This window comes from Centruroides sculpturatus, unplaced genomic scaffold (assembly GCF_000671375.1).
Source record: "Centruroides sculpturatus isolate CEXI.00-Female unplaced genomic scaffold, Cexi_2.0 scaffold1597, whole genome shotgun sequence".
Taxonomy (NCBI): domain Eukaryota; kingdom Metazoa; phylum Arthropoda; class Arachnida; order Scorpiones; family Buthidae; genus Centruroides; species Centruroides sculpturatus.
The window spans coordinates 40,590-56,676 of NW_019385744.1; the positions used below are offsets into that span (position 1 = coordinate 40,590).

Genomic DNA, 16,087 nt, shown 5'->3' on the forward strand with positions numbered 1-16,087 from the left:
TAGTGCCATCTGTTGGACATAAAAGCCTTAACCTAGATTATATCTTTTAATTTATATGAATGTTTACCAGAATAATATACAGTCCATGTCCACTCTGAAGTTCCATTCTAAATATTGGTGAAAGAATTTTTGAAATCGGATGAATAGTTTCGGAGATTACCTGCTACATCCAAACTTACTTACTTACTTACAAACATTATCTCTTTATAATATTAGTATAGATTAAGATTTGAAAGAAACAGTTAAATGTTTTGTCTGTAGTTTTATATAAATATAAAATATCTTGCTTACTCAATTCCTAGATCAACTTCTGGTATTCCCGATAGCATTTGATTGGACAACATTTCTTCTGATTTTTTAGATGACGATCGTCTTAAATGCTCTGGTACTTCAAACAGAACATCTTCTGGTTTCATTACTCTATAAAAAATAATTTTTACATTAGATTTAACTGATAAAAGTATTTATTATAAACAATGCTAAATGTTATAAAAATATGGATTAATTTTAAAATCACCTGAAACTATTAAAAAGTTTTACAATAAATCGTGTTTTATTTTTATTCATGTATCTATTTTTTAAATTATCCATCCTGAGGAAACTAAAAAAATACCTTTTTAGCCATGCCCATAACAAGTTTGGCCAAGCTCACAATAGAGGAAGCCAGTCGGTAAGGAATAAAACCCAATATTTCTGGGACAGACAATCCATCAGAACTTCCTTCCAACCAAACCTAAAACCAGGTCTCCAGAACAGCAAGCTTTGACCTTTGTCATTTGATATCAACATCTCATAATGTAGAATCAAATTATAATAAAAAATATAATAGTATAATTTTTACAATTGTTCTGTAATGTATTATCACAATTTATATAAAACTTGAACAATGCTTCTCAAATTGCTTGCTTAACTTAATTATCAGCTTTAGGCTATAAATTTGATGGTATGACATTACTCCTGTGAGTATTATCCTGTGAGCTAATTTCTGAAGGACATCCTTTCTGAGAGCTTCTATTATGGGTCAACCATTTATACATTTAAGTAACCCAGGGTATAAAAGCAATGTCATTTGTTCTAAAAATAGACTTTTATAATAAACTCTAGGCCATTCACTTAGAAGAGATTCAACATGCAAACAGTGCTTGAAATCAGCTAAATCTTGCACACAGCATTAAACTTTAACATCTTAAAAAACAAAACATTTTTAAGTCTTATTTTTCTGGTAATGTGAGAAATGGTCCAAAGAAACAAGACATTTATATTTTTGGTAAAATGCTTGAACATTTCATATCAGTGAGTGAATTAGGCCTGTACAGCTTTATATATAATGAAAGAGAAAAGTAATTTAAATATGTAAACAAAGATAAGAATTTTCATTGTCCTGGATAAATATAATAAAGGCAAAAACCATTTGTTTTAATTTTCATATTTAACTTATTATTCACACTTGTAATGTCAAGCTACTTTTTAGTACGCTCCACTATAGTGGTAAAATGCTTATGTTAGGACTTTTGTCTGTCAGTCAGACAGACAAAAGTCCTAACGTTGTCCACATGTCAGATTTCCATGCACATGTGCAATGACTTCACTTTCACTACCTAAGTGTTATGTTCCATTTAATCCATTTATTGTGCATGTCCATGCACATGCGCAACAACTATTTGATTTCAAGAATTTGTAAAATTTATTTTTAACAAAATTAATATTTGATTTGATTTTGTGAAGCATGCTATCAGATCGGCTTGACCATGCTTGTTTAAATTCTCAATGCACTTAAAACAACTTATGGGATTCATGGTTTATATTTATTAATCTTAAATTTCAATTTAACAATTAATAAAATATCCAGAATGATAAATATACTTAAAATTCACAAAAATTTAAAAGAAGCAATAAATTAAAAATGTCTTCAGATTTCAGAAGAAAGTTTTAATGTTTTGCATATTAAGATAAACAAGAGCATTAAAATAAAGGTCAACTCAGCTGTAAGATTATAGTTTTACAGGTAACCCTTGTACAACATGGTACTTCTGCAACACGGTTTCACTTTAACATGGTTGGAAAATTGGGGATATCCTCCCATACAACACAGTTTCTGATTTCGCTATAACATGGATTGAGAATTTGGGAAATCATCCATACAAAATTTCAAAATTTTTAAGTGCAAAATCCTTTATTCAATATTTATTTTATTCAAGTAAGCATGTGTCATCTCAAATTTACCCATAGATTTTACAATATTGAAATTTTCAAATTTTTTTTATTTTGTGCCTTTCATAAGATTTACTTTAATAAAAACTGATAGTGCAATTTTTCTTCCTTCTCCTAGCTATCCTATCAACCAGGTATTGTTGACACTGCTTTCAGACATTAGCATTTAAGACTGTCACCATATTTTGGTTTAATAGATTAATCTTCATATTTAATAAAGTCAATTTAAACATTTTTAGGTATTTTAGGTTATTAAACTGTTAACATTTAGGTTATTAAACTGTTTTTAACTGTAAATACTCATTTGTAAAAAGTACAAATGAAATAGTGATATTTTGGTACTCAAACTGTTCCAAGCTCAATCAATTTGGTATTCAAACACAAATTCTGGAGAAAAATCACTCAGTATTTGAACAAATGAGGGACTCCTAGAACAAATTTTCAATTAATAATATATTTTTCTTTTGTCATCTATAAAAAAAACTTATGATAAAAATAAGAAAAATGAAGACCGCTGATATTTCTGACAATGATCAACAAAAAACCAGAGATGATGACGATACTTTGTAAAAAGAAAACACTCTGGTTTAACTAAAATTAATATTAATGCTTAATACATTACTTTTAACTGTGACTTTTAGTTAATTATTGATTGAAAATAAATTATCGATTGCTTTACTAAACATATTTCTCTTAGTGAAGAAAAAGAATACTATACTTTTGCTAACTTTTTGAACCTAGCCTTATGTTTTGCAATAGTCCTTTGTTTCGTATAGCATGAATTCACATAACACAGCACTTTTTTGAAACATAACTACCATGTTACACGAGGGATACTTATATGATGTTTCTGTGATGCAAAGATATTTTTAATTTATGTCTCTTCAAAATTTTTGTAAATCTCTAAGTATTCATTTTAACAAGTAAAATCTTACTTATTATCCTGATCATTTTCTTCTGCATTCTCCACTCCTTTACGCTTTGCCAGTTCTTCTTCTATGTATTTCATCCTAAAACCAAATAAATCATTGATTAGCCATCAAAAACATTTACATTCATTTATTAATAAGTAAATAAATTGCTGAAACTTGATGTCAGAACCTCTAAATACACTGTTATAGTAACAAAAACTTTTATCTGTAAATTTTTCGTCCAATGGAGATTGTTTTTTAATAAAATTCAAGAATTTACAGATGAAAATCTACATGTATTGTCACCAGGGGGCAGCTTTCATTAAATCTACATATTCCAGCACTTCTTTTTAGTAGATAAAAGCAATATGACCCCAAACGAAGGTATGATGGACGCAAGAAAGATGTCTGAATGTCACCAGTTCCTTTTTAGAAATTATTTGTAATTTTAATTGGATATATATTTCGTGTTTTTTAAAAGGACTTTTTAAACTTCTGGCAACAAGTAGCCTAAAAGGAAAGGTCTGTTGCCAAGAATGTGTAATGTCTGGAACACAGAAATAATAAATGGTGGTACTTTATTGGGCAGACTGTCTTCAATTTTATTAAAAAACTTTTATTTAAACACAAAAGGAATGTATATTAATATTACAACTTCACACAATTCATCCAATGTCTGAAGAATAAGGCAGGAAGCGTAGAACAAAAGAAAAAATAAAAAGGGTAGGGGGAACTTACAAGCAAAAACATTCTGTGTTGCCACCAATCAACAGATCACGAAAATGTTAATATTTTCCTTATTTTTCAACACTGTCCCTCATTCAATGATCTGTTGGATACCCATGTCCTTGCAAAGTGATTCAAGTCTTGGTTTATTTGGTGGTTTTGTCATTATGTCAGCTACCTGAAATTCTATGGCCACTCTCTTCACCACAACAGTTCCATCAGTAACTAGCTCCTGAACAAAGAAATGTCTCGTTTGTTTAGTACAGTGATGGTATTCTGGGTTTTGTGCCAATCTTTTTGCTGCTTCATTGTCAATTTGTAGCTCTGGAGGCTCTGAGTTCTGTGATATTTCAGCAATTGCTTCAGCCATACTATTTCACGTGCTGATTCACTTGTAGCCACCACTTCTGCTTCTGTAGTAGATATTGCAACTGAACATTGTTTTTGACACAGCCAAGTGATTGCACCACTGGAATAAATACAAACAACTCTGGAAGTAAAATGTTCAGTGACCAAATCTTCACTGTGATCAGCATCACTGTATGGATGCCTTCTTGTATGTATCCTTTCTTACAGAGCATTCCATAATCAAGTGTACCCTTCAGATAGTGGAAGATCTTTTTAACATTTATCCAGTTCTCATTAGTATAAACTTCAAGTGACCTTGAAGTTACTCCCACTGCATAACCACTATCAGGACTATTATGGTACTATTATAGTAGGTGCTATTATGTACTGTACCTGATGGTCGTGTACCAACCATCAGGTACAGTACGTAATAGCACCTACTGACGACGATATGGTTTATCCTCTTTGTGTTCTTCATTATTCTCACAGGAACCTACTTTTCCTGATTTATTGCTTTCATTAATTATTGGTGTTGACACAGGTCTGCATTCTTACATGCCAAAACGCTCCATTTCAAAGAATTTTTTCTGTATAGGACTTTTGATTTACAAAAATTAATCCATCACTTTGTCTGCGAATTTCTAAACCTAAGAAATAGGTAGCCTAGAAACAATCTTAAACTCAATCTTAAACTGCTGATGGTGTGAATAGTGAAAAGAATGAAAAAAGCAAGGTTTTACCTTTGTTAAAGTTGTATTTATATTTTTATGTATTTATTAAATCTTAAACTCACTTTTTAACTGCTTTGTAAACTTTGCTGATTCCCGAGGATGTTGCTGCCACCAAACAGTCATCTACACACAAGGTTAAGAAAAGTTTATTTGGACCTTTTTTGTTTTATGAAGGTAAAGATCTGCATCACTCCTTTGGAAGCTAATTTCAAAAGATAGTCCCGAAATCTCTTGTTCCAACATCGTGGAGCTTGTCTATAAAGACTTCATTTTAACTTACAGACTCTGAACAATCACTAAACCCCTCAGGCTGTTCCATGTAAATGTCCTTGTCTATTATACCATATAGGAAAGGTGTTGGACATCAAATTGTATCAGAGACATATTTTCATTTGCTGCAACATTTAAAAGTGCTCTAATTGTTCCTAACTTAGCAACAGGGTTGAATGTTTGATCAAAATCCTTTCCTTTTCTTTGAGAGAATCCCTTTGCTACCAGTCTTGCCTTAAACTTGTCTATTGAACCATCTGGATTGGTCTTGTTTTACTCATTTGTATGTGAGAATCCGAACTTTACAAAAATTTAATCATCGATGACACCATACTTGCATAATTGTTGTCGTCAGCTATCTGAAAACATCTCCACTTACACTTTCCCGACAACAAAAGGAATGCATTCCCATGATCTGCTGACCTTTTGGCCAGGCAATATCAAACTGATATCAACATTGCTGGCCGAAGAGAGAGTCATCGCCCATTCCTTCCAGAGTAAAGTCAGCACCCAACTTTCTCCAATTTTTTATTGTGATAGTGCACGAACCTACCTAACGGAATAAATCAATAATTTTATTCCGTGTATTATCCACATATGTTTCTAGTTCAATTTTTCCTTTACTATCTATCCAATTCTATCTACTCATCAACTTGGACATTTTACTTGAGTTGAGAGTTGAGTATCCAATAGTTCATATTTAAAGGTTTTAGTAGCCTTTAAATATGAACTATTGAATACTCAACTCTTTACCAGCGATTTTAAAAGAGACTAAACCGGACATCAGCTACAAAAGGTATTTATCACCACGCAAACCTCATGTAAACTCTCTCTCTTGCGACCACTCCGTTAAATAGGTCGATTAATCTAACATTATGATATGTATCCTGTAACCTTTCTTTGTTGAAATTATTAAATGGGTATTTGTTGTTAAATGTAGAATCTGAGTGAAGTACTTCCGGTGCGCTGTCTCTCAATCCGTCTCCATCCCAAATTCGATCACCCATGCATGCAGCTGCTCGCATAATCTACATTGAATCCAAATCAACACACCGTCCCGGCTTCCATGTCAAACAAGACATAGTGGTGTCAGTCCTGACAAGGCACTAAAGAAGTGCCGACCCTCCGGTCACACGTGTAATTGCTTTTCTTTCACCTGGTAACTCTTCAAAGGTCCATGTATAATTTTCTTTTAAGGATTTTATTTCACAATCCATAGCACTTAATCATTTCTCTTGGTTCTGACAACTAATTGCCTCTGTGTAAGTACTAGGATCTTCAAAGGCATTAGATTGCTGACATAACATAGTCAACAAATCTTCTGGGACGCATAATGAACGATCCCATAGTCATTTTTTGTTTTCTCTCTTTGCTCTCAACTTTATCATGAAAACGCAAATCTTTTTCAGCATTCAGATAACTATCATCTTATTGTAAACTATCAGACTTCATGATTATTTCTGAATGAGGTATATTCAAGATATCATTTTTAACAATCAAGGATTCTTCTTAAAAAGTAACATCTCTCAAACGAATGAGCTTGTTATTTTCTTTGTCCCATATGTGATACCCATCATCATCATATCCTATCAAAACACCTTTATGTGCTTTCTTCTTCCACTTTTCCCTTAGCTGCTTGAGTACATGAGTATAGCAAGTACTTCCAACGATTCATGAGTGTTTAATATTTGGTCTTTTATTAAACCATAGTTCAAACGTCAATTTGTTGATAGATCTGTAATAAATTTGACTTAGTAACTGCATTTATCTCACATGGCTTGCTACATGTTACACTTCTTAAATTAAGATTAAAAATACCTCAGTATCGGCTATGTCTACCAGTTATTATTATGCGTCCATCAACTTTTAATTTGCATTCTTCAGCCTTTGATATAAATAAGTCAGAGTGATGATGATCCTGAGCAGCTAACATTGAAAATAGATTTTTCTTAAGATCTGGTACAAACCAAACATTACATAATATAATTTTATTCCGCGTATTATCCACATATGTTTCTAGTTCAATTTTTCCATTACCTATTGCAGATATTTTGTCTCCATTGACTGTGGTAACTGAATAAAGTGCTCAAAGTTACAAAACAAATTTTGTTGCTAGGTAACATGACTTGTAGCTCCATTGTCCACATACCAACAATCTTTATCATTTTCACTAAGTACTGTATTCAACATAATTGTTAAGAGAGTCATATTACAATTATTATCTTTATGAGATCCTGCAGAAAACGCTCTATTTTCTTGTTTAGTTTTACTGCATGCTTTCCTTTTAAAACAATACTTTATTTTATGACCAGATCTGTGACAATAGTGACAAACTATATCTGAACTAGACTTTCCCGTTAGTTTGGTTATAAATGTCAAGTTGGAGATGATATGGCCAGTGATTTATCAAAACTAAAAAAATTTGGAATGATTTGAATGTAGAATTAACAAAGGATGAAGGAATGGAAAAGTTGCCAGATTTATTGTTACTTTGTAAAGTCTTAGATACTTTACCTGACAACTATTTTTCATTAAGTCAAACTGGCTTCTTATTTTAAAAAAGGATTGTACCATAGATAATTTAACTGCAGTTGTGCTCGTATGATGGAGCTTTAACCTGTAAGGATAATGAAAACGAAAATCAAGAGGTCTTAGTTACTAACACACATAAGAAGCTGTTCAAATCTAAAAAATCTCATACAAAGATCGTAAGCTTTGTCTTCACAGACACCTTCATATAATCTATGTAATTCTAACTAAACGTATCGTGCTGTTGTAAAATGTGTGACTTTCTTTAAAGTTTCTTCAGACAGATTGAAAGTTAAAAACCAACAAGATACTACTATCGCAATTAGTGAAATATAATAGTTCTTTTTCATACCTTGTTCTTTCTTCCTTTGAAACATCGGAATCTAATTATTCCAGTTTCAAAATTTTTCCTTCAATAATATTAAATGCACTAAGAATATTCCTTAACACAATGCAAATTTTATATTTCCAAGTTGACCAGTTAAATTTGCCTTCTAAATATCCAATGTGAAGTCAAGAAAGTTCCATCACACAGTTAAAGCAATCTGAGCCCATTACTACTTCACACAATTCATCCACATCTGAAGACAAGGCAGGAAGAGTAGAACAAAAGAAAAAGTAAAAAGGGTAGTGGGAGCTTACAAGCAAAAATGTTCAGTGTTGCCACCAATCAACAGATCATGAAAATGTTAATATTTTCCTTATTTTTCAACATAAATAACTAATTAACATTTTACTACCACAAATTATTCTTACATATCTGCATCTTCATCACGTCGATTGGTTTCTGCAGAAAAGGTATTACCGAGATTTACAGCATCTAATTCTTCAATGCCTGTCCTATTAAAATATAAAAGTATATTTCAGTAAGCAAAACAAAAAGTACAATTGTTAATAACACATTACTTGAACATAAAATAATATAATAATTAAGTTATAAAAACAATCTTGTTTTTCCTTCACAGTATTGAACAATCACATCAGATACACTTGATTAGTGAATTATATGGTGATTTATTTCCAAAAAGTTACTATAAATCATTAGTTTGTAAATAAATGATGTTTTATGTATAAATATAAACACTTAGTGATGCAGCACAATAGGAATTTTTTTTTTTAAATATATATCTCTTAATTCTTTCAGCTCTGTGAGCACTAAATGATGTCTTTTTGTGCCTACCTTGAATCTAGCTAGAACCACAGGATAATTAAGTGAGGAATGAGGTCCAATATGTTATACTGCAGCTCATTCCTCACCATTATTTATATATATATATTAGAAGTTTTAAATAGTCATAAAACTTACCTTCCTTGTTTCAAAGCCTTCATATTGACCATACCACCAGTTTTTAATTTAAATGGATCTTCCTGAAAAAATTATTAACATTGGAATGTAAATTTATTATTGTAAGTATAATTATAACAACACAGTTAAATTAAAGCATCAATTTAAATGGAAAAATGTTAACTAATTCTTTCAAATAATTAAATTACTATATACAAGAATAAAACAACATTCTATCTATTTTCATTAATCACTTGACTTTGGTGAACCTCAGTACTATTATTTACACGATACCACAAAATTTTGTATACTCAATGTATTGTTTGATTAATATAATATTAAAGAATATTCTTAATTTGTAAATTTAAAATTTACTCAGTACAAAAGCTTCATTGTTGACTCATGCACTCTCAGACTTTACATCCATCATTAAGAATCAATAAGAAAATAATAAAGATCAAAATGCAAGATTAGTATTAATGGCATCCCACAGAACAGCAAATATAAATAAAATAAGAAAAATCCTTGCAACCCCAAGACACAAGAAATTTTACTGTAAATTGTTTTAAAATATCTAATTGAAGACAAACACAAAAATTATCATCTTCTTACAAGTCCCTCCCAGCACAGAAACACAACTGAATCATTAGCAGAGTTAACCTTTTATTGTAAGCTCTTGATCCAGCATTTACAGTATATAAATCTGCATTTGAAGTCAGATTATTGTAATTCTTCTATCAATTTTATCTGTGTTTGTTTTCAATTGTAATATTTTTCTAAATATTATATTAAAATAGTATACAACTGTATTCTCCAATTATACCTTTTGTTATTAAGCAATTTCAGCAATTTTCTTTTTTTGTAATTCTTTCCATCCTGTGGGTACTAAGAGATTTTGACAGGCTCATAAGTGGATAGCCAGATGATTAGAGATGGGAACTTACATATCCAGGACAGATTCCCCAAAAAATTCCTAAGGTTATTTTGACCATCCTGATTTAATCCTCCATCCCAGAGCAGTAAGTTAATGCCTTAATCATCTCAGCCATCCAACAGAAATATTAGAATATCCACAAGATCTAACACAAAATTAGGCTTTAATAAATTTTCCATAATATCATTCTAATTTATGTGAAACAATGTAAATTAATGTGCTTTTTTCCCAGCAGAATAATCACAGAAATTTTCATTAATGAATTTGTCAGCAAAACTGTAGTTCTAATACAATTCTAAAAATAAGAGAATCGTTCTAATTGCTTTATTAATGTAGGGTGGGAGTATCAGAAATCATATTTACTTGAACACAACTTCTTTCTTTCCACCCATTTATATAATCTGTAAGTAAATAACCAATTAGTGATTCTTCTAATAATATTAATGATGAAATTTATTAACTACAATCACTAGTAATATCTAAAGATTGAGTCACCAGGGTATAATGATTTGTACAGCACAGTGTATTTCCACTTCTTCTGACTGCAACATACTGTAAAAAGTATATTTCATGTCACAACTTAGTACATATGTAATAAATATGAACTTTTTCCCTCTTTGGGCCCTTGAACACTATGAGGATTTTTTTAATCATACCCATCATGGCTTTGACCATCCCCTGAAAAATTTCTGGGGTTTTTCAACTGTAAAAATTTGATTCCTGGTTCCTCAGAGGACTAGGCCAATGCCATAACTGCCTCAGCCGTCCGACCATCAATAAATGTGTACCGAATTGCAAAGTTTGTGTCAAATGTTGTATTAATAATATTACATTAATAAAATAAAATTTGATACAAACTTTGTTTTTTCTATGGTTCAATACAAATGGGAAAGTGTTGAGAGTGTTGTACATTGTCTATTCAGGGGTTCCTGTGCATATGAATGTTCTACTTAAAAACAATTTGACTGTATATCTAAAATTTAAATTTCACATGGATTCTGAACTGCTCTTGCCATTCATGGGTTGGCATTGAAGTCAGTCTTTGGCCAGTAATAAATAATAAATTTTTTATAAATATTAATAATTAAATGTGGACTTATTTCTATTATGTATTGTCATTTTTCGTTCTGGCACAAATTCTGAGGTTCCATCGCCACTGGTGAGGTGGAGTCGAAGTCAGTAATGTTGGAATAATGGTGTTTTTCACTATTGTTTGCAATTTTTATAATCTTTTACAATTAGTGCTTCAAAAATGCATCTAAAACATAACAGTAAATCTAGCAATGGTAATAAATGCAAGAAATATTCTATTCCCAACAGAAACTAAAACACTATAAAACTAAGTGCATTAGGTGCAAAAAAAGCTGCATTTGAAATACCTGCTACTAATAGCAATAGTGAGCAGGTAAATGAATGTAATGTATTCTATTAAGTACATTGAAAGATCAAATATTAACAATAAGTGTTTATTTTGTGCACATATGCATTTTCTAGGTTGGTTTTACACTTTCAAGCATTTCAACACGATTTCAGAATTTCAAGAACTTAACCTTTTCATAAGTACAGAAGCACATGTACTTGCCCATTCATACTACTTTAACATTACAATTCACAGTACATATTCACACATACATTTACATCAGGGGTGTCCAACCTTTTTGTTTCTCTGGGCCGCATTGGAACTTGCCTTGGGCCCCATGCGGCCCACGGGTTGGACACCCCTGGTTTACATCCTTGCCATTTTTAAAACAATCAGTATATACTCAAAAAATTTCTATTCTATCTTTTCTGGTCATCACATCTCACTATGTTGTTTCACAATCAAACAATAGGTCGTCACTTGCAGTTCCAAACACCAATGTAACTAATCTCAATTTTGCTTAAAGTTGTGTCCTTTAAAATTCTCTGTAAATTTTACCTCATTCACAATCATTACACAAATTATCAGTGTTTAGAAATTTATTCAAGAATTATACTTACAGTTATCATCTCTTCTTCTGTAGTCAATTTTTTTCCAAAAGCAAGACCAATGGCACTGATAGATATAAAGATATTTTCAGTAATATCTTATTAAATATACATATAATTTATCTATATAATACTGTAGCTTATACAGTATATATATCTAAATATTTACTGTAAAGAAGGCAATTACATTTAATACATTTTTCAATTACTGTTCATTTAGTAGAACTAACTTCCTCAAAAACGTATGTAATTGTGAAAAAATCAACAATATTTATACATTGATTTTGTTTTATTTAGAATTAAAGGTTCTGTTTCGTATGATAAATACTAAATTAATCATCTAAATATATGAAAAAAATAGGCAAAATACAGAGAGTGGAATCCTTTATCTAGCATCAGTTTAAACTTTAGACAGATTATCAGATGATTTGATTGATTGGTCAGTTGATACAGTAATACTAATGAAGCTTGATCTGATCTGAGTTACTTATTACAAATTGCAAAAGTCCAAATCAAATTCCATCCCTCAAAATATATGTTACAACATGACCATCCATTTAATCAGTTATAAGTAAATTAATGAGAAAGTTCATTGTTAACATTATTTTTTTAAGAAAACATTATATAAAATTGCAAACAAATTTAAATGCAAAAAATAAAAATTTTCAATTTTGAAACATATTTATTAATATTTATTTCTTAAAAATAAAATAAAACTAAACAAGTTCAAAATATTTATATAAATACCTGACACCATTGCATCTCTTGCGTAATTTTCTTATTTCTTTTGCATCTTCCAAGATTGATCTACAAAAAAAATTTTAATTATTTTAAAACATTTGCAGACATTCTTCTGAAAATTTAACAAAAATTGTTAAAGAGTAAATAGCCTAAATAGTATATTATTAATTATTTTTTAAAGAAATAATTTATATCATTTAAAGAAAAATAAAAATATAAATAAGAGTCAATCGTCAAAATCAAAGATAATTTTTAATTATAGAAAATATCTCATATATTCAATATATACTGGGTGATCAAACAAAAGTATAATGATCACAATATGTTCTACTCTGTTTACCGGTGTTATGATCACCCTCGTACACACTCATTGAACCTTTATCCCCCGGTACTGATTAGATTTTGGAACAAGCATTTTCGGCTTCACTCGAGATCTGCTTTAGGCCAAATGAAAACTGGATTCCAACCTTAGAATAGTTTTTGAAACACTTTCCAACGTTGAGTTTTAAAATAAATAAAATAAATTTGAAATATGCACTTGCTATGGGGCATCATCTCTTTCTTGCTCTTTGCATAAGTAGCACCAGGCATATGAAACAGCGTTGCTATCTTTGGACTATCTCAGGGCTCCGACAGTATACAATATTCCAATGAGAGATGACAGGTTTAGGTGAGAAATGGTGTACATTGGATCCACTAAACATTCCATCCAACAGAGTGTCAAGAAACACAAATACAACATAGACTGTGCTTGTTACACCACTGCCCTATCACTTATGCCACCAACCCAGAGGTTCATGCAGACCTATCCAATGCCAAACTGATAAAAAGAGCCTTTCACACAGACCACACCAGGGCCTTAGAAGCCCTTGAAATATACAGGGCTGGCCAGACAGGGAGATGTATAAACTTCAAAGACTGCAATGCCCTTTCGTACACCTGGCGCAACTTATGCAAAGAGCAAGAAAGACATGACACTCCATAGCACGCACATATCTGCAAATTTATTTTATTTATTTTAAAACTGAATGTTGGAAAGTGTTTCAAAGACCATTCTAAGTTTGGAATCCAGTTTTCATTCAACCTGAAGCAGACCTTGAGTGAGGCCAAAAACATTTGTTCCAAAATCTAATCAGTACTGGGGATACAGGTTCAACAAGTGAGTACAAAAAGTATAATGAGCAAAATGTAATAAGAGGAGTTTGGGCAATGGAGCAAACATGACACAACAATGCCAAGGCAATAAGCACAGCCAATAAATACTAATAAATTATCATTATTTCACAAATTAAATCCAGAAAGTAAAATCCTAAATAAGGCATGCAACCTATATTATTATTATGCTTATTGAATGTATCTCGTATGGATTAACTCTGGGCCTCGAACAGGAAGCGGCAAACAAGTTCATTTTCTAGATGTGACCATCATAGTTAAAGGAACGTCTATCATCACAGAGGTATACAGAAAACCGCAGGCAGATCAATTGTATATCCCTGCACATCCATGTGACCCATGGCAGTATAAGATAGTGGCATTTAATAGCTTGGTGAAAAGAGCATACACTCACTCATCGACAATGCAGGCATTTGCTACAGAGATCAACACCATTAATAATATTGCCAAAAAACATGGATATAATAGTAGGATAGCCACGAGGGTTGAAAAAAATGCTTCATTCCTGAAGAACAGAACAAACAGAACTACAAGGGCAACAAAGTAACATTCAGAAAGACAGAATCCTGATTACTTACAATCCATACTTAGAGAAGAAACTCTATAAAGAAATCACCAAGAGAAAACAAGCCTCCTTAATATTTAGATGATGTCCCACTCTATTCAGAATAGTAAATAATGCAAAAGATACTCCACATCACAACAAATTAGCAGGAGTATACAGGATCCCTATAAAAGATCATAGGTGGGATAAAGACTTAGTATATGTGGGATCCACAAAAAGATCGTTGGAGGTGAGGATCAAAGAACATAAAGCAGACATCCTACATAAAAAACATACTACAGCATTAGCACAATATGCCACAGACCCTGACATACAAACATTATTTGAGGAGGCAAAGATAATTTACACCACAGAGCAACCACACCATTTGCACTGGATGGAAGCAATATATATCTATAAAACAGCAAGAGAAGATAAGTGTATAAACAATAAGGATGAACTATCCTTATCAATAGCATGGCAAACTCTTATTTATGATACATGAGAAGCCAAAAGAGATCCTTCTATCTACAGAGCATGTGCAAGTTTAAGACGATGAGTGCACGGGTTTCCTTAGAACACTGCGTTTCAGAATTCGTATGAAACAGATATGTTCAAATAACATCGATTCTGCCTGTTTTCTTTTATTCACCTGAAGAACAACTAAGTTCAAAAACGTTAGTGAAGGTATTTTGAAATAAGCACTGTTTAAAATTATGACACTTACGTGTTGCGGCGTTATTGACAGCGATTTGTTAAATTTCAGATATGTTCGCTAGTACTTTCAACAGTTTACGACTGTCGTCTTCAGGCGAAATCGAATACCTTTATTTTCGAATTGATAGCTTTTAACGGACTTTTCAAATTACGTAATGCACGAGATCGGAATGTAGAACAAATTAATAAAATTGAATTAATAAATATTTTTTTTTAAAGTAACTTGCTGTAATAACTTGAACTCCCCAAATCATATAAATATTGATTGATGGTGCCGTATATGGTGGTAGAATAAAATTAGATCACAAAATTATAACTTGGATTGTTTAAATAAAGTTATCCATAGCTGTGGTATTTCCAACGTCGGCGCGTTGCACGGCAAAACAGCAGATATGTACAGGTTTTCCCATATAAATATTTGTCTACGATCATTGCAATGCTTAAGTAATTTAATGTTGTTCCAAAGTGGAAGATAATTTTGGTCTAGAACCTTTTTCGCTAATTCTGTAGCTGGTCTGTTGTTTCTAATATCTTCTTGATGTTCGAAGATACGAGACCGCATCATTCTGCTGGTAGCTCCAATATACATAATTTCCTCCCCTGATGTTGTATGTTTTAATGGAATTATATAAACCCCCGATTTTTCATTCAAGGTGAGAATGTCTCTGTCGTTGCACAATGTTCTTCGTAGTGTCGGTTGAGGGGTTATAGGCAATATAAAACCATGCTTCCTGAATATGCGCGTTATTTTTAGTGATATGGTGCCCAAGTACGGTATTGGAGGGTTTATTATCTTTAGGTTTTCTTTGTTGCTGAGGAAAGATTTTGGAAATAATTTATTTATGACCCGGTTGTAGAGATATCGATATTTGGAATTAGAATATCCGGCATTGTGCATTGCTCTTTTGATGATTTGTAATTCTTCATCAATTAATGCCTGGGAGGATGGAATGAGGAGCGCTCTCCGAATAAGCGAAGTAATAGCAGAGTTGACGAAGC

At 31.7% G+C, this 16,087-nt stretch overlaps 1 protein-coding gene across 1 annotated transcript in view; it reads right to left on the reverse strand.

The window, feature by feature from the left end:
• Positions 1-16,087, reverse strand: part of LOC111641704 (telomere length and silencing protein 1 homolog) — a 32,002-nt gene that overhangs the window by 11,990 nt on the left and 3,925 nt on the right. The window contains exons 2-7 of the mRNA XM_023387914.1: positions 12,661-12,720; positions 11,926-11,980; positions 9,033-9,094; positions 8,483-8,566; positions 3,147-3,221; positions 292-420 (exon numbers count right to left, since the gene is read on the reverse strand). Of these exons, the coding sequence (XP_023243682.1) occupies positions 292-420; positions 3,147-3,221; positions 8,483-8,566; positions 9,033-9,094; positions 11,926-11,980; positions 12,661-12,720 (465 nt within the window). The remainder of the gene's footprint in view (positions 1-291; positions 421-3,146; positions 3,222-8,482; positions 8,567-9,032; positions 9,095-11,925; positions 11,981-12,660; positions 12,721-16,087) is intronic.